General features: G+C 40.6%; 1 protein-coding gene across 2 annotated transcripts in view; it reads left to right on the top strand.

The window, feature by feature from the left end:
* The window catches only part of Melk (maternal embryonic leucine zipper kinase), a 66994-nt gene that overhangs the window by 4845 nt on the left and 38430 nt on the right, over window positions 1-23719 (top strand). The window contains exons 3-8 of one of the 2 annotated variants that reach the window (XM_027403197.2): window positions 993-1078; window positions 3237-3353; window positions 5371-5514; window positions 7185-7253; window positions 9408-9500; window positions 15453-15551. In XM_027403197.2, coding sequence (XP_027258998.1) covers window positions 993-1078; window positions 3237-3353; window positions 5371-5514; window positions 7185-7253; window positions 9408-9500; window positions 15453-15551 — 608 coding nt within the window. The remainder of the gene's footprint in view (window positions 1-992; window positions 1079-3236; window positions 3354-5370; window positions 5515-7184; window positions 7254-9407; window positions 9501-15452; window positions 15552-23719) is intronic. The other variant, XM_027403198.2, reaches the window with a different exon arrangement.

Here is a 23719-nt window from a genome sequence, read left to right as displayed (position 1 = left end):
CATGCTAGAGAAGTGAAGTTCCGGGATTTTGTGCCCAGCCATCAGGGAAAACAGTGGGGAAGACGTTGGAAGAGACTATCGGAAACTTCTTTCTGGATGTGTTACTATCTTTCGGACAACTTGAGATATTTAATCAGCCTTGATCTAGTTTTAAAACATAATTGCTTACCTTCATAGTTTTTATGCTCAGTGAAGTTATATATAATTTGTCTTCAGTCTCAGTTGTGTTCTAGCATGTTAATAAGTAAAAGTTAATTGCAGTGTTAAGCACAGAGTATATTTCTTCTTTTTAAAAAAGATTTATTTTATTTGTGTGTATGTGTGCGTGTGTGTGCGTGTATGTTTGTGTTTGTCTGAGGAGCTCAGAAGAGGGTGTTGGATCCTCTGGAGCTGGAGTAATAGACAGGAGCTGCCTGATATAGGTGCTGGTAACTGAACTCTGGTCATCTGTAAGAGTGGCAAGCACACTTTAATTTGTTAGCCATCTCTCCAGCTCCCATGTAGTATATTTCTAAATAAAGAGTGAGGGCTTTCCTCCTTCCCCTACTTCTTTACTATTTATTCTTTATTTATTGTTCATTGTAGGGAAAAAAAAACCACAAAACTCCATCTAGAATAGTGGTTCTCAATCTTCCTAATGCTGGGGCTCTTAAATATAGTTCCTTATGTTGTGGTGACCATCAAATCAAAAAATTATGTTCGTTGCTGCTTCATAACTATAATTTTGCTACTGTTATGAATTATAAGTATCTGTGTTTTCTGATGGTTTTAGGCAACCCCTGTGAAAGGGTTTTTTGACTCACAGAGGGGTTGTGTGACCCACAGGTTGAGAACTGGTTATCTAGAAACATTGAAAAGAATATGGAGTTATGGCTAACCTGTTGGAAGTCACAGAAGAAAGACAAACTTCTAGGAAAATGTGGCTTAAAAGGGCCTTTTTAAAATCTGTGCTTGGGCCCTTGTTTATGTCCTATTCATTTTTTTATATTTAGGTGGCTTTGCAAAGGTCAAACTTGCCTGTCATATCCTCACTGGAGAAATGGTAGCTATAAAAATCATGGATAAAAATGCACTAGGGGTAAGTTTGAAACTATTTTTTTTCTTAAATGTACAAAATAATGTGCTCTACTGTGATACTTTTATATATGGTAGTTATAGTACATGACATTAAGAAAAAAGTTACTTTGAGTCAAGGTTTCGCTATATATAGCCCTGGTCTTGAACTAACTTTATGTCAAGATTGGCCTTCAACTTGTAATTTTACTGCCTTAGCCTCATGAGTTTTAGGATTGCTGGTGTGTGTCATCACACCTTACTAAGAAATATGTATATCTTTTCATACATATATATGCATAGCATGTGTGGGCACACATGTAGGTATGCATGCTCGTGTATGTGTGCGTACAGAGGCCTGAGGTTGATACTGGAAATCTTCATTGATTGCTTTCCACTTTATTCTTTTCTGAGGTTAGGTCTCTCAATTAAACCCAGAGCTTGTTGATATGGCTAGTCTTGCTAGACAGCTGGCTGTGGGATCCTGTCTCTGTCTTCTGAAGCTGAATTCTAAGCCAGCTGCCATACCTATTTGACATTTATATGGTTTCTGGGGACCCAAATTGTAACCATCTTGGCTTGTGTAGCAAAATGTAAGGGTCTAGAGACTCAAGAGGTTTCATCAGTTAAGAACACTTGTACTTTCAGAGAACATAAGTTCAATTCTTATCAACTATGTCCGGTACTCCCAACCATCTGCAACTCCAGTTTCAGGGGCTCCAACTCCTCTGGCTTCTTGTAAGTGCACACACGCTTATAATTAAAATAGTAAAATATAATTAAAAATAGTAATAAAATTCTTTCCACTATTTTCTATGTAAGAGTGAACATTGCCTGGTGGTGATGGCACATACCTTTAATTCCAGCACTCTGGAGGCAGAGGCAGGCAAGTCTTTGAGTTTGAGGCCAGCTTGGTTTACAGAGCAAGTTCTGGCATGTCTAGGGCTACAAAGAGAAACATTGTTTTGAGAAACCAAAACCAAAAAGAAAAAAAAAAAGAAAAATGAGAACATGAATTTGGATCCCAAGCACCCACATAAAAAGCTGAGTGTGTGATGCCTTTGTACACCTATAATCCCAGTGCTGGCAAGGTGTATACCATCTAGCCTAATTGGTGGGTACCAGGTTCAAAGAAAGACCCTGTCACAAAAAACATGGGTAGTGATTAAGGAAGACATACAATGTTGACCTCTGGTCTCTACATGCATCTGTACACTTGTGCAAACACATGGATTTATACATATGCCACACACATATACACCACACTGAGAAAGTAAAGACCTGTAGTTTGGATCCAGGCATGTTGGCACAAATTTATAATCCCAGCATTTATGAGGCAGAAGTAAGAGGATTGCTCCAAGTACAAGGTCAGCTTGGTCCACATAGCAAGTTCAAGGCTAGTCAGAGCTCTACAGTGAGACCTCATTAACAGCCATAACAAAAAGTGCTTTTACAATTAATTAGTTCCTTTTCTTTCTTTGAGATTCCTTTCTTGTTCTTTAATCTAGACTGACCTATAAGCTCACTTTGTAACCCAGGTTGGCCTCAGTATTTCAGTCCTCCCCAAACCTTCTGGTAGATAGGATTCTATCAGGCTTGCTAGTGGGTGTTTCTGTACTTTGTTTGAATGGTCACCTTCTATGGTAGTTCAAGATTCTTTCAGGATTGCTGGGCATTGTATTCTTGACCTACTGTCAACTAGCTTTTTGTTACTGTGACAAATACTTGAGGGAAACAATTTAAAAGGGGAGGGGGAAGATTGAGTTTTGTCCACTGCTTTGGGCCTGAGGTGAGGTTGAATATCATGATGGCTTGAGCATGAGCCTCAGTGTCATCCAGGAAACAGAGAGCATGCCTCTGCTAGTGGCATCCTCTATCCCACTCACGCCCCAGCTTATTGAGTGGTGCCACCGTGTTCAGTGTGGGTCCTCTTTGAGTCCCCAGATATTCCTAGTGTGGGCTTTGCTAATCTCCACTCACTCAAACGGACAGACTAACTGCCACACTCACATTGAGCTTGCTTTCATAAAATCCTCAGAACACTAATTTTGTAATGTTTTTCAGCAGCTTCTTTTAGAGCTATTGATAGCTTTTCCTACCTAGTATTAAAAATGTTGCTATTGATACTTGGAACACTTGCCAGGAAATTTGTTGCTTAACTGAACTGATGTTTTGTCGAACAGAGCGATTTACCCCGAGTCAAAACTGAGATGGATGCCCTGAAGAATCTGAGACATCAGCATATATGTCAGCTCTACCATGTGCTAGAGACAAAAAATAAAATATTCATGGTTCTTGAGGTTAGTAGTGGTTCCCTGGCAGCCAAAAGTATTTGCTTGCTTTTTCAGTAGCTGAGAGAGAATTATATCTTCTTACCTGAAAAATTAGAATCAGTGTTTGTTCTAGTTTAATTTCTGTTGCCATAAAATAGTCCTCATAAGAAGTTACTTAGAGGAGGTGAGTTAGCCACAGTTCAGAGTCCCAGGAAGTCAGCGCAGCACAGACCTAGCAGAGCAGAGGGAAAGAAGGAAATGCTTGCTTTCTGCTTGTGCTCAGCTTAACTTCCTCAGTTTTTCACAGCTCAAGATGCCTGTCTAGGGAATAGTACCACCCAGAGTGGGCTTCCCACATCAGTGAACTTAATAAGGATGGTTTGCCACAGACATGCCCATAGGCCAACCCAGTGTAGACAGTCCCTCACTGCAACTCTCCTCCCAGGTGATCTAGGCTGCGTTGTTAATAAAGCTGACCCTTAAATAACTTACTGGTTCTTTTCCTCACCTTTATGTGGGTTCCAGGAATCAAAGCCATTTTGATAGCCCCTTTTGTGCCTATTATTAGTATATATTAATTATACATAATGTCTTTCACTGTGATGTTTAATATGTACATATTTATGTACATGAAATGTATTTATTTTTATGTTTGAGTATTTTGCCTGTATACCATGTGTGCATCTCGTGCCTATGGAGGCTGCAAGAGGGTGTTGGCTCCTCTCCTCTGGGGCTGGAGTAATAGGTGGCTGTGAGCTACCATGCAGCTACTGAGAAATGAACTTAGGTCTTCTGCAAGAGCAGCTAGTGTTCTTAACATCTCAGCCATCTCTCCTGCCGCTATAAAATGTTGTTTGACCATATCAATCCTCTGTTACCTTCTCTCTATTACCACTGGTCCCCTTCCTCTTCTCAACTAGCCCCGCTTCTGCTTCCTCATCTTTTTTTTGATAACCCAGTGAGTTTTTCGAGGGTTTCTTATAAGAAGATGGGTACCTTACCAGTGGCTACATCACTGAAGAAAATGTTTCTCCTTTCTCCTCCCTTATCAACCATTGACTGTATAAATCCCAGAGAGGGGATTTTGTAAGCTCTTCCTCTTAATTACTTGTATGTCGTCTATAGTTATGTGTGTGTGTGTGTGTGGGGGGGGGTTGGTTTTTCGAGACAAGGTTTCCCTGTGTAGCTTTGGAGGCTGTCCTGGAACTAGCTCTTGTAGACCAGACTGGTCTCCAACTCACAGAGATCCTCCTGCCTCTGCCTCCCAAGTGCTGGGATTAAAGGCGTGTGCCACCACTGCCCGGTGTGTGTATGTTTTGTGGTGTGATCTGTATACACATGTGTCAGACATGTGGAAACTCAGTGCCTTTCTATATTATTTTCTTCCTTACTTGTTAAGACAGAGCCTCTCACTGAACAGGGAGCTCACTGTTTAATTTAGGCTGGCTGGCCAGGGAGCCCCAGGATCTGCTTGTCTTTGCCTCCTGGATGCTGGATTACAGATGTGTATTGCCAACTGCAGGCTTTTATGTGGGTGCTTAGGGATCTGAACTCAGGTCCTTTTGCTTGTTCAGCACACACTACCCACAAAGCCTCTACTTGGCCCCTAATGGGCTCTTCATAGGGAGATTGAAAATCACTGTTCTTTGGACAATACCAGCAATAATTACTGGAGAAACAATAATTACTGCTGCTTTTCATTTTTAATTTTAGATGACTATTCTAAATGTGAGTACATTAACTGGAGAATGAGTTTTAGTACTTTGTTATAAAAATATAAAGCCCTGAGTGAGCTTTTAAAAATCACAGTGGTAGTTGGTTTGATTTCTGTTTATTGGTAATAAAACTGTTCAAGGGAAGAATTATTGTTCTCCTTCCTGGAATAATTACTGAATTGTTGGATCCTGAGAGTGTAGTTTTAGAATGCTCACTCAGTTCCCTTGCCTTTAAAATTGAACTAATACTGAGTTCAGTATGGTTTTTACTTTCCATTCCTGGGAAGTGATTTCTGTCAGATGTAACTGTGTGACTCTTGCTTTTGAAGTACTGTCCAGGAGGAGAGCTGTTTGACTACATAATCTCCCAGGATCGCCTGTCTGAAGAGGAGACCCGAGTCATCTTCCGTCAGATACTGTCTGCAGTTGCATATGTGCACAGCCAGGGCTATGCCCACAGGGACCTCAAACCAGTAAGTGACCCGGTCTCAGATGCTCACCTGAGAGTTGAGCATGGTCTGCCTTTTATTTTCAGGTATCCAGGTGTTCTGTTTAAAAACCCACCAGTTTTTCTCCTTAGTTTTTTGTTTTAGTCAGAGTCTGTCACAAACAATTTTCTTTCTTAATAGTTTCATCACTTGTCAGTTGTATGTGACATTGGATACCCTTGGAATCAAGATTTTATCCTTGGCAAAGATGTACCATTGAGGGTTTTCCATTCAGTGATCTTCTGTTTTTGTTTGAGACGATGTCTACCTATATAGCCTAGGCTGGCCCCAGCTTGAGATACTCCTATCTTAGCTACCTATAATGCTGAGATTATATTTCTTTAATTTCAAACCATTACTCCCCAGAAGGGAACAGTTCAGTAGAACTGACAGATTATAATTTTAAAGGATTGAAGAAAGATGTGAACAGTCTTTTTAATCTTTAGGCTCTAATGTGGGTGATACTGAGTATATATTTACATGTAACTTTGTAAAACAGGGTCAGGGACCTAGAGTAGGTCTGTGGCAGTGTTATCACCTTTTCATGTTTTTAATAGCTCACTCTTCAGTCTGAGCTCTGTTTGGTCTTAAACTTGCCTTTGGCAGAAATTGTCTTCACTTGTAGTTGGCCCTCAGAGTGCTAAGGAGAAATGGTTTGTCCTCCTTTTCTTTACCTTATTCTTTAAAATGATCTCAGAGTTTGCTATTTTGGCTAGACTGTTTGGACAGTGAGTCTCAGGTATACTCCTCCTTCATCTCCTCAGAGCTGGGATTAGAGGTGTGTGTTGTCATGCCTGGTTTTTAACATGGGTGCTGGGGGTCTGAACTTAGTCATGTTTGCATAGTGAGCACTTTATCCACTGAGTTATCTCCCCAGACCTCTCTCTTTTTCTTTCTTTTTGTGTTTCTAAGGAAAATGCTCTTCCTCTCCTTGTCTTCTTCTTCTTCTTCTTCTTCTTCTTCTTCTTCTTCTTCTTCTTCTTCTTCTTCTTCTTCTTCTTCTTCCTCCTCCTCCTCCTCCTCCTCCTCCTCCTCTCCTCCTCCTCCCCCTCCTCCTCCTCCTCCTCTTCTCTCTTCCCCTCCCCTCCCACTCCCCTCCTACCTCCCCTCCCCTCCCTTCCCTTCTCACCTCTTTCTTCCTTTTGGTGGTGGTGGTGGGGGAGACAGGGTCTCACTATATAGCCCTGGCTTACCCGGAACTCACTGCATAGACCAGGCTAGCCTCAAAAAGATCCACTTGCTTCTGCTTGCTTAGTACTAGGATCAAAGGTGTGTGCTTACTCAAGCTATATCTTTTTCTTGTCTTTTCATTAGGTTTTAGTGATGTTTTAACTTATGTTGGACCTCAGCTTTAAATAGAAACAACTCTAAATCAGTTTTATTTTATTTTTTTAAAGATTTTATTTATCATGTATACAACATTCTGCTTCCATGTATATCTGCATACCAGAAGAGGGCACCAGATCTCATAACGGATGGTTGTGAGCCAACATGTGGTTGCTGGGAATCGAATTCAGGACCTCTGGAAGAGCAGTCACTGCTCTTAACCTCTGAGCCATCTCTCCAGCCCCCTAAATCAGTTTTAGAAATGGGTAAAGGTGGGATGTGATACAAGGAAATCAGAATACAGTTATCAAAGTATCTTTGTTTTCCAGGAAAATTTATTGTTTGATGAATATCATAAATTAAAGCTGATTGATTTTGGTCTCTGTGCAAAACCCAAGGTAAGTGTGAAAATAAATACAATTATGTCTATAAGTATACCTGTTGCTGTGTTATTTTGCAATGACTTTCACTTAATCTTTATTGAGCTTAGTTACATCCATTTTGAAAAATATTAAATTTTATCCTTCATATGGGCAGTTTTATAAGTTTGCTAGATAATTCTGAGATGGAGCCAAGTGTGAGCCACCACTGTAGTTCTAAGATTTGTCCCTACAGGTAAGCTAAGAATCTGTAATGCCAGGTAACATGAAGCCATTATACTATAAATATATGTTGGCAGTTTGAGTGTGTTACCATTAGGTAATGCCTTTGTTCATTTGTATAGAAGTTGAGAATTTGGTGTGTATCTAGTTTTTAATTATCCAGATGGTTATATAACTAAGAATTAGTTACAGTCTGAGGTGATTCCCCTTCCTTATGGAAGAAGAGGGGGAATGAATGACCATCGGCTTCTACATTTATACTGCTTGGAATTGCCCTAATTTGCATTCCATAGGTAAGACCTGTTGTTCTCCAGCATAACTTCTCTTTGAGGTGACTTTGAACTTCTCAGTTCAGCTCAGCTCTGCAGCAGGTCTCCTGTGTGGCTGCTTGTTTGAGGCTTCCTTCTGGGTTCTCTAATGATGGCACTTTGTTGCTAAAATGAGCTGTCTACACTCATTAAGAATGTTGAAATTGCAGATTCCTCTCAGCCCTTTGTAGTCCCATGATTATTTCCTGCCCCTCAGAATTAGAATGGTGCAGAGGGAAGCACATTTTGCCTCTTCAGTTTTGAACGTCTGGTTCTTTCTGATTCTTCTCCCACTGATGTCTATTCTGAGATTGTCAGTGGAGGCTTGTGTCTGGGAAGCAGATGATTCAGAAGGCAGTTTAATTCTTTTTACAGGCATAAAGCATACGAAGCTCATCCTTTGACAGATAAGTTACATTCTCTACAGGAGGTGGGTAGGGATGTTTGTGGAAGACTGCATTAGCTTTTTTTTTTTTTTATGGCTGCCACAGATTCAACTCACATAGACACCATCTAAGAAAATGAGGGTAGTCTGGGAAAGATGGCCTTAGCCTCTGTGGGGCTCTCACTTTTGTGCCTGTTTCATTTATAAACAAAATCTTAGGATTTCTAGGTTCTTTGCCCCCTGTAGGGCTCAGCATAGGAGTGCAGCAGTAGCTTCATTTTCATAAGGCCTATGTTTCTGTGGGAGAGCAGAGGAGGTTGGTAGATCACCAGTTAAGGTGGTGATTTGTCTTACCACAGGGTCTGGACAACAGATTAGAAATGCATCTCCTACTTACCAGTTTCTTCTTCCTGTATTTGTAAAGATTTGATGTTAAAGATAGGGACTTGAATTCTGTGGGTATTCCTTGAGTACTTGAATAGATGTGAGGTTGATTACTATGCAAATGAGGGAAATATGGACTTGATTTGACTTAACTAAGGGAAAAAGATCTTGTTCCTGTGAGGTTGAGTGGTATTGGAAATCCAGAGAATCACAATTGGCATTTGCAGAAATCTTTTGATTATTTTGAATACTTCTTTGTTTTGTTTTGTGACAATTTTCCTGTGTAGCGTGGCTGTCCTGGAACTCACTCTCTAGACCAGGCCCAGACTGGCCTCAAATTCAGAGATCTGCCTCCTGAGTGCTGGGAGTGAAGGTGTGTGCCATCACACCTGCCATGGGATAGTTCTTTATCTAGTCTTTCTTTGAGTTCAAAGGGGAGAGTTTATCAAAGTTTAATGTTTTCAATGTTTATTTTTGTTTTTTTTGAGATGGACTTATATAGCCCAGACTGGTTTCAGGCTTTCTATGTAGTCGAGTCTGCCCTTAAACTTCTGATCCTCTTGCTTCTACTGTCCAAGTGCTGGGATTACAAATGTATACATTGCTGGGCATTGGTGGCGCACACCTTTAATCCCAGTACTGGGGAGGCAGAGGCAGGCAGATCTTTGTGAGTTCGAGTCCAGCCTGGTCTCCAGAGTGAGTGCCAGGATAGGATCTAAAGCTACACAGAGAAACCCTGTCTCAAGAAACCAAAAAAAAAAAAAAAAAAAAAACCAAACCCCCAAAAAACAAATGTATACACCATGATTAACTTGAGATTTGCTATTCTTAGAGGCTATAACTAATCAGTGTTCCATTTTTATGTTACGGTAGGGCAACAAGGACTACCATCTACAGACATGCTGTGGGAGTCTTGCTTATGCAGCACCTGAATTAATACAAGGCAAATCGTATCTTGGATCAGAGGTAATTGTTACTGATTAGTTTAGAGATATATTTCTGTCAGCTTCATTGTGGTTGCTCTTTTATAAAGTTTGCTATAGTTTGAACTGGTTAGGTCAGCTAGGTATGGCCCAAGCGGCACACCCAGTTTTCAAAGATGCTTATTAGCACAGAAAAAACTATCCTTTATGTGTTGCTGACACCCCAAGGCCAGTGGTCCTGTCAAGTGTCCCTGCTCAGAAGGCCTGGCTTTACCCCTTTTACCCTTTCTCTTTCAAGTTTATCAGCCCCTCTTATTCTCTGGAGTTTGGTGTTGCTGGCGTTAGTGAAATAAAATATGACTTGTCAGAATCTTAGGGGTTGCTGGACTGAAGTGAGCATTTCCTGTCTTGCATACACTCTTGTACAGTGGGATCTTTGGAGGGGAAACAGCACAGGTGGCAGCTAGTCCCAGCTTTCTTTACCTGCATAACCTACTTTCCTGTGGAACATCTCTGGGGAGAAGTGCTATGTGGGAGAACTTTAGAAATACCAGCTTACTTAATTTGGAACAGGAGTAGATAGGAATTTGTATATTTTTAGGGACTTCATTTTGATCTCAAATTTAAAGTATTGTACAAAAATAGAATTAAGAACTTTGGCATATTTTTATTTAAATTTGTAATTATTTACATTTTCCCCTATTTTTTTTTTTTTTTTTTTTCTTTCTGAGACAGGGTTTCTCTGTGTAGCTTTGGAGCCTATCCTGGCACTCGCTCTGGAGACCAGGCTGGCCTCGAACTCACAGAGATCACTTGCCTCTGCCTCCTGAGTGCTGGGATTAAAGGCGTGCGCCACCAACGCCCGGCTGGTCATTTTTAACCATATGAATGTGAATTGAACATCATATCACTTTATGTATGTTTTATTACTTTTAATATGTTGTCTCTTTAGGAGATTTTTTACTATATCTTTATTTTGTGTGTGTATTGGGGACAGTGAATGCCACAGTGTACATAGTAGAGGTCAGAGGATAACTTTCAGGAGTTAGTGCTGTCCCCCCGCCATTCTGGTTCCAGACATTGAACCTGCTTGTCAGCCTTGGTAGCAAGTGCCTTTACCTTTTGAGTTATCTTGCTAGCCCTGGTTTTGTTTGTTGCTTTATTTTAAATGAGCCAAATTTTTAATTTGTTGATTTTTTGCATTTGAAGTGCTCTTCAATGACCTCTTGGCCTGAGATTCTTTGCCATAGTCCTTACCCACTTACATAGCTGCAACCAACTACTTTATGGGGTACCCTCCTTAATAGTTGCAGAGACTTTCCCATTCATTTAGTTTCTTGCTTTTATTAACTTTAGGTTATAAAGTTTATGATGGTTATAAGGTTTATGATGTTCGCATAAAGGGCCTTCAGCATCTTGACATATATAGGATGTCACAATTGGAAACAGACACACAAAGATGTGATTGGAGCTTGTCTAAGGCTTTGGCAGTTCCGTGAATTCATGTTCTAGGCTTTCATGGGTGAGTGTGATCTTAAACACCTCTTGTAAAGCCATCCATTCATTACACCTTCATCAGCAGTGCCTTTTTTGGCCATGGTGGTGGGTAGGATGAAACTGAATCTTGAATGCACTTGAGTACCTGCCTCTAGGAGACTTGGTAGTGGCAGGGAAAATGTCTGTCTGTCTGTCTGTCTATCTATCTATCTAGGAAGTGGCAGAGAAAATGCTCATTTGTTTATTTATTTATTTTGGAAGAATAGTTTATTGAGTATGCTGTAAGAAGGAAGTAGGCTGGGCAGTAACTGTAGTATTGCCTGTAGCTTTATATATGTATATTTTCTGAAAGTCAGTAAGTACCTTTTCTTTATAGTATACTGGAGATTGAATTTAGGGCCTTGGATATGTTAACACTACCACTGACTTAAATCCCAACCCCTTTAGTTTTTGTTGTTTTTTAAAATTTTGAGACAGGGTCATGTATTTTCAGTTGGAAAGCTGAATTGTCCAACCTGAGGTCTTCTTGCCTCAGCTTCCTAAAAAGGACTTTTTCTTTTTGGTGTGTGTATGTGTGTATTCACATGTGTGTTTATAAGTGTACATGCATTAATGTGCATAAATCTGAAGTTGACATCAGGTTGATAGTGTCTACATTATTGAAGGAGGGTCTCTTACTGAATTCTGTAGTTCACCAGTTTCAGCAAGTTTTGGTAGCCAGCGACAAGGGAGTCCCTTGTCTCTGACTTCCAAGTGGTAGGCTTGGAAGTCAGACCTCCTGGCTTTTATGTAGCTTTGAGGGTCTAAATGTCCATCCTCATGCCTGTCTGGAACTCACTATGTAGCTTAGGTTAGCCTTGAATTTTTTGGGTGTTCTTGCCTCATTTTCCCCTCAGCAGTGCTGGAATGACAGATTTAAGCCATTATGCTACGGACCCCTATAAAATGTGTGCTTGTACTGATGATATTCTTTATAGCTTTATTGCATTGGTTACTGTATTTCTTTAGCCCTATTTACACAAATGTATGTATGTATGTACATATTGTGCATGCAGATGAAAGCTAGAGGACAGTTTATGGGAATTGGTTTTCTCTTTCTCCTTCCACTATGAGTGTCTTAGGGATTGAATTTATGATGTTAGCTTTGGCAACATGCTTCTTTACCTTCTGATCCATCTTGTTGGCCCTCTAGCGTTTTTAAATTTGGAAAACTTAGGCTTTCTTCATTTTCCTTATACACACGCACATATGCACGTGCACTCGGGCACCCACCTACCCTACCCAGACAGGGTATCACAATTGTAGCTCTAATTGGCCTGAAACTCACTATATAAATCAGAGATCCTCTGCTTCTGCCTCCTGAATGCTGGTATTAAAAGTATGCACCACAATGCCTGGCTTGTTTGTTAAACAGGGTCTCGTATAGCTCAGACTATGAACTTGCTGTATAGCCGAGGATGCTGATCTTGCCTTTACCTCCCAAGTGTTGAGATGATGGACATGTACCACCACCTTCAGTTATGTGCTGCTGGGGATCAAATTAATGCTTCATGCATGCTAGGCAATGTTTTACCAACTGAGCTCTATCCTACTAACTATTTTTTTTTTTTTAACTTTGGAAATGTTATGCATTTAACATAATGTCTACCATGGTAATTGATTTTTTTTTTTTTTTTTTTTTTTTTTTTTTTTTTTTTTTTTTGGTTTTTCGAGACAGAGTTTCTCTGTGTAGCTTTGGAGCCTATCCTGGCACTTGCTCTGGAGACCAGGCTGGCCTCGAACTCACAGAGATCTGCCTGTCTCTGCCTCCCGAGTGCTGGGATTAAAGGCGTGCACCACCAACGCCCAGCGGTAATTTATTTGTAGTTCAGTTTGTTAAGTATAGTCACATTTTTATGCCGTGAAGCTTTCCAGTTCTCTTTACCTTGTAGAGCTAAAACCTGCTGCTCACTGAACAATACCTCCCCATTCCTGCTAACCCCTCTGGCTTTTATCCTATTCTCTATGTCTCTGAATTTGGTTATTCCATGTCAGATATAATTTTAATAATTTTGTGACTATTTTATTTCACTTAACATAATGTCTTCTAGATTTATCTGTGTAATAGCATGTGTCAGACTCCAGGCTTGCCTTTTAAAGAAGAAGTGTGTGTGTTTTGTATGTGCGGGCTTTCCCTGAACCTGGGGCTCATGTTTTCTTGGCTAGCCTGGAACCTAACAGTCGACTGCAATTGTTCTGTCCCTGCTCTCCTTGGAGCTGAACTTCATAGGCATGTGCAGGATGCTCCAGTCCTCTTAAGTTGTATCCTTGTCTATGAGAGTTTGACTTTCTGTCCTTGTAAGATAGTGTCTTAAGAACTGTACCAAGGAGTCCTTTGACATGCTTGAAAGATGCAGAACTCAGGCCTGTACCCTTGTAGATTTTGGTCTGATTGTTTAAGAATAGTGCTTCATTTTAGAGTAAGCAGTTGAGGCAGTTCTGGTGTTTATCCTGCCTAGGACATGTTCCATGGTAGAGGTCTCTAAGGCTTTTGAAAATTTCTTGTGGGAAATGTTTCAGATTTGTTTCCTCCCTCAGTTATTTTGATCTTACTTATCAGTTGATAGGCTTATTTACATTTGCTTTGGCTTACGATTTTAGTTAATTAGTATGTTCTCTTATCTAATTTGAAACAGAGATGTGAAATGCCTGATTTAGTTAACTGGAAAGTCTAGTTTCTTTCTAGTAGGTTGTGGTAGATTTTTATGGAAACATTGCTATACGGTTTTTCATTCTTAGTTTAATCTCAGACATAATCTGAACATGGCAAGGCCATGTTCACTTTCTGTATTGCCTCAACTTACTAAATGAAATGTCTGACATCTCTCAGGCATAAATGCTTAACTTCTGGTCTCCTCAGCTTGAACACAGATTGCTGTTGAGTGGAAAGGGGAGTCCTGGCTAGTGCTCTGCTGTGATTCAGTGAACAGGACTGGGTTACTTGGTTATCTAGTGTGAGGGTACCATCTTGATATGTGATGTTGCCTAGGCCATTTTCACTGTTTCCTCTTTTATTTTTCTCTGTAAAAAAAAAAAAAATCAGTCTTCCTTCCTTCCTTCCTTCCTTCCTTCCTTCCTTCCTTCCTTCCTTCCTTCCATTTGGGTTTTTGAGACAGGGTTTATCTGTGTAGCTTTGGATTCTGTCCTGGAACTCGCTTTGTAGACCAGGCTTACTTTGAACTCAGTGATCTGCCTGCCTCTGCTTTCTGAGTGCTGGGATTAAGGGCATGTGCCACCACCGCTCAGCAGTCCTTACTTCTTACAAATTTCCCAAGGATCAAATGAGGGTGGAGCTATGACTTACAGTTAGGCATTCTGTCACTGGGCTACTTCCCTAGCAAGAGAGCTGTGGTAGAGTTCTCAAACGGAATAGAACTGACAGAATGGAAAAAACAATATGGACTTATTAGACTGATTTATAGATTGTAGTCCAGGTAATCCCCATAATGGCTGTCTCATAACAGACAGGACAAGAATCTAGTAGTTGTTTAGTCCATGAGGCTGGGTGTCTTTGCAGTCCCAGTCTGGTTGGGGCTGGAGTCTGAGAGGATCTGCATTGGAATCCTGATAGAATTGGATATAATATCAGCCACAGCAACAGGATAAACAAATTTGCCAGTGAAAGTGAGGGTGGGCAGTAAAAAGCAAAAGTTCGTTCTTCCACACCCTTTTAAGTAGGCTGCTACTAGATGGTGTGGCCCAAACTTGGGTTGGTCTTCCCACCTCAAATATCTGATCACACAGCAGCACCTTGGTTTTAGTTGATTCTAGATGTAGTCAAGTTGACAGTCAAGATTAGCCACCATAGGAGCCTTGACTAATAATGTGGCATTGTTGTTAGTCAAAGCCAAGACTGCTTGAATAAATAGCTATTGCTCAGGACTCATGAGACTCAGGATATCTCATAAAAATATAAACTTATTTCTAGAGTTTAGGAGCCTGTTGTGTTGGCAGGCTAATTTCTAGCCTATATATTTGAAAAGTCAACCACTGAATTTTATTAAGATCTCTATATATACAAAGGATTTTGCAGCACTACTGAATTACATTTGCAGATGGCCAGGAAGATTTCAGATTTGTTTTTGACATCTTTCTACATGTTTACATAATGCTCATGTATAACCTTGGCCCCTGGTAGTCTTAAAATTGTCTTTGAGAATCAGAGACCTGACTTTGTTTCCTTATCATGCCTCAGTTTCTAGCCAGTTGGGAATTATTTTCTATTCAGTATTAGCATGTAGCTGGGAGAGTATACTGAGTTGAAAGTCAGGAGGTCTTCCATTGAGTCAGTGACTTTGGACAAATCTTCCTTTCTGGGCTTCGTGTTCACTGTCTGTAGAATGAGCAAGTTGAATTGGCTGGTTTCTTAGTGCACTTCCAGCTTTGGTAAGATTCTGTGATTCTCTTTGTGTCATGCCTTATTGAAATGAGTTTTAATGCTATTTTTCCTCCCTCTTAGGCAGATGTTTGGAGCATGGGTATCCTTTTATATGTACTTATGTGTGGATTTCTGCCGTTTGATGATGATAATGTCATGGCTTTGTACAAGAAGATTATGGTGAGTATTATGGGTACAGGATTTCAGGAAAGCTGTCTGTGCTGCTTATTGTATGCTTCCATGAATAAAAGTACCAAAAGGCAAATGTATTCCAGGCTGTTAGAAGTTAAGACTATAGAAAGTTGGGCAGTGGTGTCGCATGCCTTTAGTCCCAGCACTCAGAAGGCAGAGGCAGGGGGATCTCTGTGAGTTCGAGGCCAGCCTGGTCTACAGAGTGAGTTCCAGGACAGAAAGGGCTACCCAGAGAAGTCCTGTCTTTGGAAAAAAAAAACAAAAAACAAAAACCTAGACAGCCACAAAATTTGTAATGATGATGATGGTTTTTCAAGAGTGTATGTGTGCACTCTCGCATGCATGAAACATGATGTCCGTGTTTGGGCCTGTAGGTGAGCCATAGTATGCATGCATGTGTGTTCATTCATGCATGATATCCATGTATGGGCCTATAAGTGTGGCAGTCAAAAGACATGATTTAATTTAGTTCTTAAGGATTTACTATATTAAATTTTGTGTATATGTGAGTTCAGGTGCCTGCAGAGGCCAGAAGGTGTGAGATCCCATGGAGCTGGAGATCCAGGTAGTCGTGTACCCTCTGACATAGGTGTTGGGAACCAAACCTCCAGAAGAGCAGTAAGTGCTCTTAACCACTGAGAGAAAAAGGAGACCAGGGTGGTGATAGGTAGGAATTCAGGTAAGAGATTAGCAGTGCAAGTAGTGAGAAGGTGGGCAAGTGAAAGAGAAGGAAAGGCAGTGGGGGGGAATGTCTGTTTTATCCTATTAAAAAGTACTGGGTGGGGGCTGGAGAGATAGCTGAGGGGTTAAGAGCACTGAATGTTCTTTCAGAGTACCCAGGTTCAATTCCCAGCACCCGCATGGCAGCTCACAACTGTCTGTAGTTCCAGTTCTGGGGGATCCAACACCCTCACACAGACATGCAGGGAAAACACCAATGCAAAAAAAAGAAAGAAAAATTACTGGATGACCTGTCTAGAGTATTTCTTTTTTAAGTTGCTTTTGGTCATTATGTTTTATTACAGCACAAAATGTAACTGATACAGGAGGGATAATGAAGCAGGAAGAGGGAAAGTATTTGAAGTTACCCAGTTATTTGCAGAATTGAGATATGAGCTCAGGTGGTTTGGATTCAGCCTATATTCCTATCATGCCGTCATGAGTCCTGAGGACACTAACACATTTCCTATGTGTTGCTAAGCTACATATTTTAGGATTTTGTAATATACTTATACTTTGTAATAGTAATAATGATTAACTAATAATTGTGATGTCAGAAGTGGTAGGGACCCAACTTTTCCCTTTTCTCTTTCTCTAGGTGCTTGGGGTGGGTCTAATGCAGGGCCTTGGTGTATGTAGGTCAGCACTCCATTACTGAGCCACACCCCAAGCCCAACTTTTTCCTTTTTAAAAAATTTAAAGACACCCTATTGTTCTAAAAAATTGTGAAGATAGTACGGAGTGTCCATTTACCCCTCACTTATTTTTCTGTGTTTTTATCCATTACATTTGTCACACTAAGGAACTAATGCCGTTCATTACCATTAACTAAACTATTTTATTTGGATTTCAGCATACTTTCTCTAATGTCCTTTTGGTATTTTAGATTCCTTCATTTTCCTTAGTCTTCTCTGATCTAGAATACTTTCTAGAGGTTCAACATTTCTTTGTCAGATTAGCTGCTTATCCAATACTGTTTATCAATAATTCATCATTTTTGCAGTTTCTTGAACTGAGTTAATTATTCTAGATTTACTTTATGTGTATGAATATTTTACTTGTATGCCTGACATGCATGCTTGGTGTCTGCAGAGGTAAGAAAGCTTCAGATTCTTAGATGGTTGTGAGCCGCTATTTGGCTGTAGGAATCAAAACCAAGTCCTCTGCAAGAGCAAGTCCTCTAAACCACTGAACTATTTCTTCAGCCCCTGGAATGAGAGTTTTTAATAGTTCCAGTCTCTTAATATTCATGCCTTCCTTGTCTACAACTTCAAATTGTCCTTTTCTGGTCAAACTATACATTTTCCAAATACCTCTGCCCTGATTTTGCTCCTGCTTCTTGCCATTAAACTGGCGAATACCAGCCAGCAGTGACCATGCTACAGTTTGGATGCTGTGCTATCTTGAAATATCCTTAATAGGCTATTCCTTCTAAATTCAGCCTCATCAACATCTTGGGATATAAATAAAATATGGGTGAATTCTTTGCCAGAATTTAACATGAATGGTCAGTGGTACAATTTCTTGTGGCGTCACCTTTCTCCATTGTCAGCCTCAAGCATCTACTGTCGTTGTCTGGATTAAACTCTTCTCACAGCATTTTAAGCTATTCCTACCCCGGTTCTGCAAACTTTTTTTAAAAAATATTTTTTATTTAAATTAGAAACAATCTTATTTTACATATCAATCCCTGTTCCCCTCCCTCTCATCCTCCCCCACTGACACCCCCCCAACCCCTCATTCACTCCTCAGGGAGGGTGAGACCTCCCATGGGGGATTATTAAAGTCTGTCTCATCATTTGGGGCTGGGCCCAGGCCCTCCCCCATGTATGCAAACTCTTTCAAACTGTGACAGAATGTATGTATGACCTAGCAGTTTGTGTAGAAGAAATGTATTTCGTTCAGTTTGATGTCTTAATCTGTCACGGTCAGGAGAGCATGGTTTGGTAGTGCACAGCATGGACAGGAAGCAGAGCGGAATGACCAGAAGGGAGGTCCAGCGTGGAAGGGAGATTTTGAATCACGTAAAACTCTTCTTCTTGGTTGCCTACTTGTTCTGGCTAGTACTTCCCTTACTGTGATGAATAGAAGTGGTTTTTTTTTCCCCAGTGTGTATGTCTGTGTGAGGGTGTTGGATCCTCTGGAACTGGAGTTACAGACAGTTGGGAGCCACAATGTAGGTGCTGGGAATTGGACCCAGGTCCTCTGGAAGAACAGTCAGTGCTCTTAACTGCTGAACCATCTCTCCAGCCCCCCCCCCCCTTCAATATATAAATACTGGGTCTTATAGAGCTCAGGCTGATCTCAAATCTTTGTTTTTAAATTTCATTTATATGCTTGTTTGGGGGTGGTGCCACTGTATATGTGTGGAGGTCAGAAAACAACTTGTGGGAATTGTTTTTTGTATTATGTCGGTCCTGGGGATTGAACTTGAGTTGTTAGGCTTGGCAAGCACCTTTCCCTACTAGCTAAGCCATCTCACTGGCCCCAGTTTTTTTTTTTTTTTTTTTTTTTTTTTTTTTGTGTGTGTGTTTGTGTGTGTGTGTGTGTGAGAGAGAGAGAGAGAGAGAGGAGAGAGAGAGAGAGAGAGAGAGAGAGAGAGAGAGAGAGAGAGAGACTGAGACTGAGACTGAGACTGAGACTGAGACTGAGACTGAGACTGAGACTGAGATTTATGTTTTTGGGAAAGGGTTTTACTATGTAGCCTTTGCTAGCTTGCTGTGTAGACCAGGCTTGCCTCAAATTTACAGAGCTCTGCCTGCCTGTGTACTAGGCTTAAAGGCATACACCACCATATCCAGCCCAAGTTTGTATTTTTGAGGTGGTGTCTCATACTATATTCCAGGTTGTTCTGGAATTCACTCTGTAGCCCAGGCTGGCCTTAATCCCCGTAGTCCTGCCTCACTCAGTTCTGGATGCTGAGGTTATAGGCAGAGTCACCACATTCGGCTCTTTGTTACTCTTAGAGGGATTTTGCTGTGGCATATGATGGGTTTTTTTTTTTTGGTTTTTCGAGACAGGGTTTCTCTGTGGCTTTGGAGCCTATCCTGGCACTCGCTCTGGAGACCAGGCTGGCCTCGAACCCACAGAGATCCGCCTGCCTCTGCCTCCCGAGTGCTGGGATTAAAGGTGTGCGCCACCAACGCCCGGCAGCATATGATGTTAACCTTAGGCTTTCATTATGTTGAGGTAGTTCTTGTCTATTTCTACTTTGTCAGGTGCTTTTATGGAGTGGTATTAAGTTTTGCTATATGTTTTTCTATATCAGTTTAGATGATAACTTATTTTTCTCCCTTGTGTTTTGTTAATGTGATTTTGCTATGTAGAATAATCCTCAGACCCTGTAATAGAGACAGTATGGTTAATGGTTTTTTTTTTTTCTTTTTGGTTTTTCGAGACTAGGTTTCTTTTTATTGCTTTGGAGGCTGTCCTGGAACTTACTCTGTAGACCAGGCTGGCCTGGAACTCACAGAGATTCACCTGCCTCTGCTTCCCGAGTGCTGGGATTAAAGATATGTGCCACCAATCCCTGGCAAGATTAATGTGTTGTTGAACTTGTATAGATAGGATAGTACATTTTTAGTGAGCTGATGTGGAGAATGGGGAAGTGACTACCAGCCAGTCGTGAGTTTCTGTAGGTGTACAGAAAAAGGATTCTCTGTTTTTGAGTTGTGCTGAAATCTTTGTGTATATAGCATGCATGTTGGGCTTTTTGTTGAAGTTTTGTTTTCCTCCTCCCCCTTTCCTCCAAGGCCATGGAGCCTTCTGACTTGTAGGCTGCAAGTCTTTGTTTAGCTGGCACATGGTTGCCCAAGAAAAAAGAAAATGCTGCATGTGTAGCTTACTCTTTTGTAACAAGAATAACAGTTGGCATTTGGGAACTGTGTTGATTTGCCAGGTTCTGTTAAGGAGGACACTTTGCTGTTACTGTTTCCTTCTGTAGTGGAGGAAGTGAAGGTAGAGACTTCGATAACTTCCTCAGGGTCTTCTGGCTACCCAAGCCCAGAGCCCTTCCTCATAACTGAGTCACAATTTCTCAGCTCTGTATTTGCTAGTCTACAAGAACCACAGGCACCAAGAGGAGACATGACACCCACCTGATGCTAATGTTTGCACCTATTGACCAGAATGTTCCCAGGCATCCCTTGTTTGCAGGTTTACCATGGTTACAAGTTCACTTCTCTAGTTCTCCATAGGCGTTGTTATGCATTAGCTTTTCCACTGACTGAATAGCATTGCATTCTGACTAATTCTGGTTTTGTTCATCAGTATTGTTATAGCATTCCAGTAATCAGTGATTTCTAGGGTCCTTTCCAACTCTCTGTAGCTCTGAATTCTTTGACTCTTGTTTTTGTTACTGTTACGTTGCAATTTTGAATGCTGATTCTTCTGTCATGTAATAATAACTACCACTGCCAGTTGGCATTGTGCCATTTAATATTTCTTAATTGTTAAAAACTGAATGGGCAGGGCATGTGGTGGTGGCACATGTAATTCTAACCCTTAGGAGGTGGAGGCAAGAGGATCAGGAGTGCAAGGCTATCCTCAGTTACATAGTAAGTTCAAGTCAGCCTGGACTACATATGATCCTGTCTTCAAAAAAAAAAAAAAAAAAAAGACAAAGCAAAAAAGCACTGGAGATGTAGTTCACTAGGTAGAGTGCTTACCTAGCATTCATGAGATCCTGAGTTCTATTCTTAGCATTATATAAACTGGGAGTGGTGGCATGTGCCTGTGATCCCAGTACTTGATAGGTAGAGGCAGGGGTATCAGGAATTCAAGGTCATTTTAGGCTATATAGTGAATTTAAGGCCATCCTGGGCTTCATGAAATCCTGTGACCCCTCCCACCAAAGGAACTCTTTTTTGGCATTGGTTTTTGGAGGTGTCATGCATCTCTTACTCTGCATCATGGTTGTCCTCAGACTTCTTGTGAAGCTCAAGATTGTCAAAAAGAGGAACAAAATGTTTGTCTGGTACCAGTTGGACTACTGTAGTGAAATTAAATACACCTGGTGGAAGCAAAGCAGCACTGGCAACAGTGTGGAAGGTCCAAGGTCTGCATCTTGATGCTCTTAGTGCTGGTTATTGGGGAGTTGAGAGAGTAAAGCTCATGCTATCCAGTGGTTTCCAGATGTTCCTGGTGGCTTGATGGAACTAGAGTCTTAACTTTGTTGAGATTACTCAGTTTTCCTCCAGGAATCCCAAAGCCATTGTAGAAAGAGCAGCTCAGTGGGCCACCAAAATCACCAGTTCTGGTGTCAGGCTGCACAGTAAAACAGACAAATAGCTCATGTGCACACTTATTTGCATTTAATAAAAGAGGAAGATAGCAGGAAAAATACACTGAACAGTACAGGCTTACCCTAGTGTTTGTGTATTCAGTTTTAGGCCGAATCCTATCCAAACTACCAAGATTTTTATAAAACTAGTAATTGTTCATAGTCTCTGGAAACCAAGTTACATTAGGTCCATGATGCTCTTAATTTACTCACTTGGCTGTGAGATATACTGTAATTTTGCCTGTCTGGACCTTAAACTACTATGATGTTTGCTTTTCTTTGCTGTTTCTGCAAATTCACATTCAGAATGTGGCAGATGTGGCATTGATACTATTAATTAATTAATATTGCTTAATCGGTATATTTATTTGAGTGCACTAGTGGATCTTGAATAAATCTTTGGGGGCTGGAACTTACCTTAAAGTAATATGAAAGTGTTCGTCCCTAATATAGTAAAATCCAAGGTTTTATTTTTGGCAAATTGAGTGACTTTGCAATGTCATGAATGTAGTAGAAAACGTTTAATCCTTGTTCGATAGAATTTGGCCTTCCTAATTAATATTATTTACTAATACTGTGTATTCTTTGTTTCTCCTACTCTGAATTTCATTTTTTAGTTTTTCATGTATTTGCAAGTTGAAAATTGATTCAAATTAGGATTTTTATGCATTATTGTAGAATTTAATTTCACACATTATAGATTTTGAAATTTATTGTAATCTTGGCTCAGAACTATTGTTCCGAGTCGCAGTGTAATACAGTCTGCTGGTTGAATCTAATTAAGGTGTCGTATCACTTGCATACAGTATGTATCTGCCTAGAATGTTCTAAAAATTCTCACTTGGGACTATTACCGCCCTCAGTTATTGGCTTGACTGAAAAGCCCAGCAGTATTTGACGCACTGTGTAACTTATTCAAGAGGCAGGCTTCGTTTATTTTTTGCATTTGTTGGCTATTTTAACCAAAATGCTGAACTGTAATTTTCAGCATGATTACTTAGAGATTCTGCATTAATCTTATTAAAGTCACCTATTCATTTGCTATCACTGTATTTGAAGACAAGCATGACCATACTTCAGTTCTGGTACACAAATATTAGAATAGTCTATGTAATTTAGAAGTCAAAGTTGGATAGCCTGAAGGTAAAATTGCTTATCAGTTGTTACTTTCAAATTTAAAGGAACCGAATAAATTGGCTCTTTATGAGATTATATTTTTATAATTTTTATATAGTTGGCTATGTTGCTGTCATTGTGTGTTGCAGAGACTGCCTGCCTTTCTTAGTACCATGTGCAAAATGAACAATTTCAAGGCTGCTAGAATTCCCAGTATTATTCTTAGCACATAGATCTTTCTCATCCTTCTCCTCCTTGGCTTCCGCCCGCTGTTGCTCTTGTTCTCATTTGCAAGGTAATCATCCTTTAAATAAAGAAGCAGGGTGAAGGGGCACAGCCCTGACTGGCACAGAGCCTTATGTGGAGATGCCCCTCCTCAGCGGTATTGTTCCCTGAGGTCTTTTCTGTTTGGTCTTTGGATGTATATTTTACCATTTCAATCACCCCCTCTGTGTACTTGTAGGCTTCCTTTGACCTTACAGCATAGCACAGTGGAAGAAGCCCTGCCTCCCTCTCTGCTCCTTTTCTAGCCATTTAAAACATTTTGCTCTGCAACAGTGTTTGTTAACCTTGGCTCTGTTGTTGATATCTGGGACCAGACCATTCTTTGGTGTAGGTGGTAGAGTTCTGTAGCACTGGGTGTACAGCAGCATTTATGTCCTGTACTTACTAGAGGCCAGAGTGTCCTCTGACCCTGCACACTCGAGATGAGCACACGGCATCTACTAAAAAGTTCCTCATGCTGGGTGGGTGTGGTGGTACTTGTCATTTGGAGTATTCCTACTTTTAGCTAAGAGAGTTTTTTTTTGTTTGTTTTCTTTCTTTCCTTTCTTCCTTCCTTCCTTCCTTCCTTCCTTCCTTCCTTCCTTCCTTCTTCCTTCTTTCTTTCCTTTTCCATTTCTTTGTTTTTCTTTTTCTTTCTTTTGGATGTAGTTTAAGGGCATAACATTATAACATTTTACTTTGGTAGTTATGTGCCTGTTTTGGAGTATCAGAAAAGCTGGGAACCTGGAACCAGACTTCTCCTTGGGAAGCTGGT

Source organism: Cricetulus griseus, chromosome 2 (assembly GCF_003668045.3).
Source record: "Cricetulus griseus strain 17A/GY chromosome 2, alternate assembly CriGri-PICRH-1.0, whole genome shotgun sequence".
In the NCBI taxonomy this organism is placed as follows: domain Eukaryota; kingdom Metazoa; phylum Chordata; class Mammalia; order Rodentia; family Cricetidae; genus Cricetulus; species Cricetulus griseus.
This window is presented reverse-complemented; position numbering and strand designations above follow the sequence as displayed.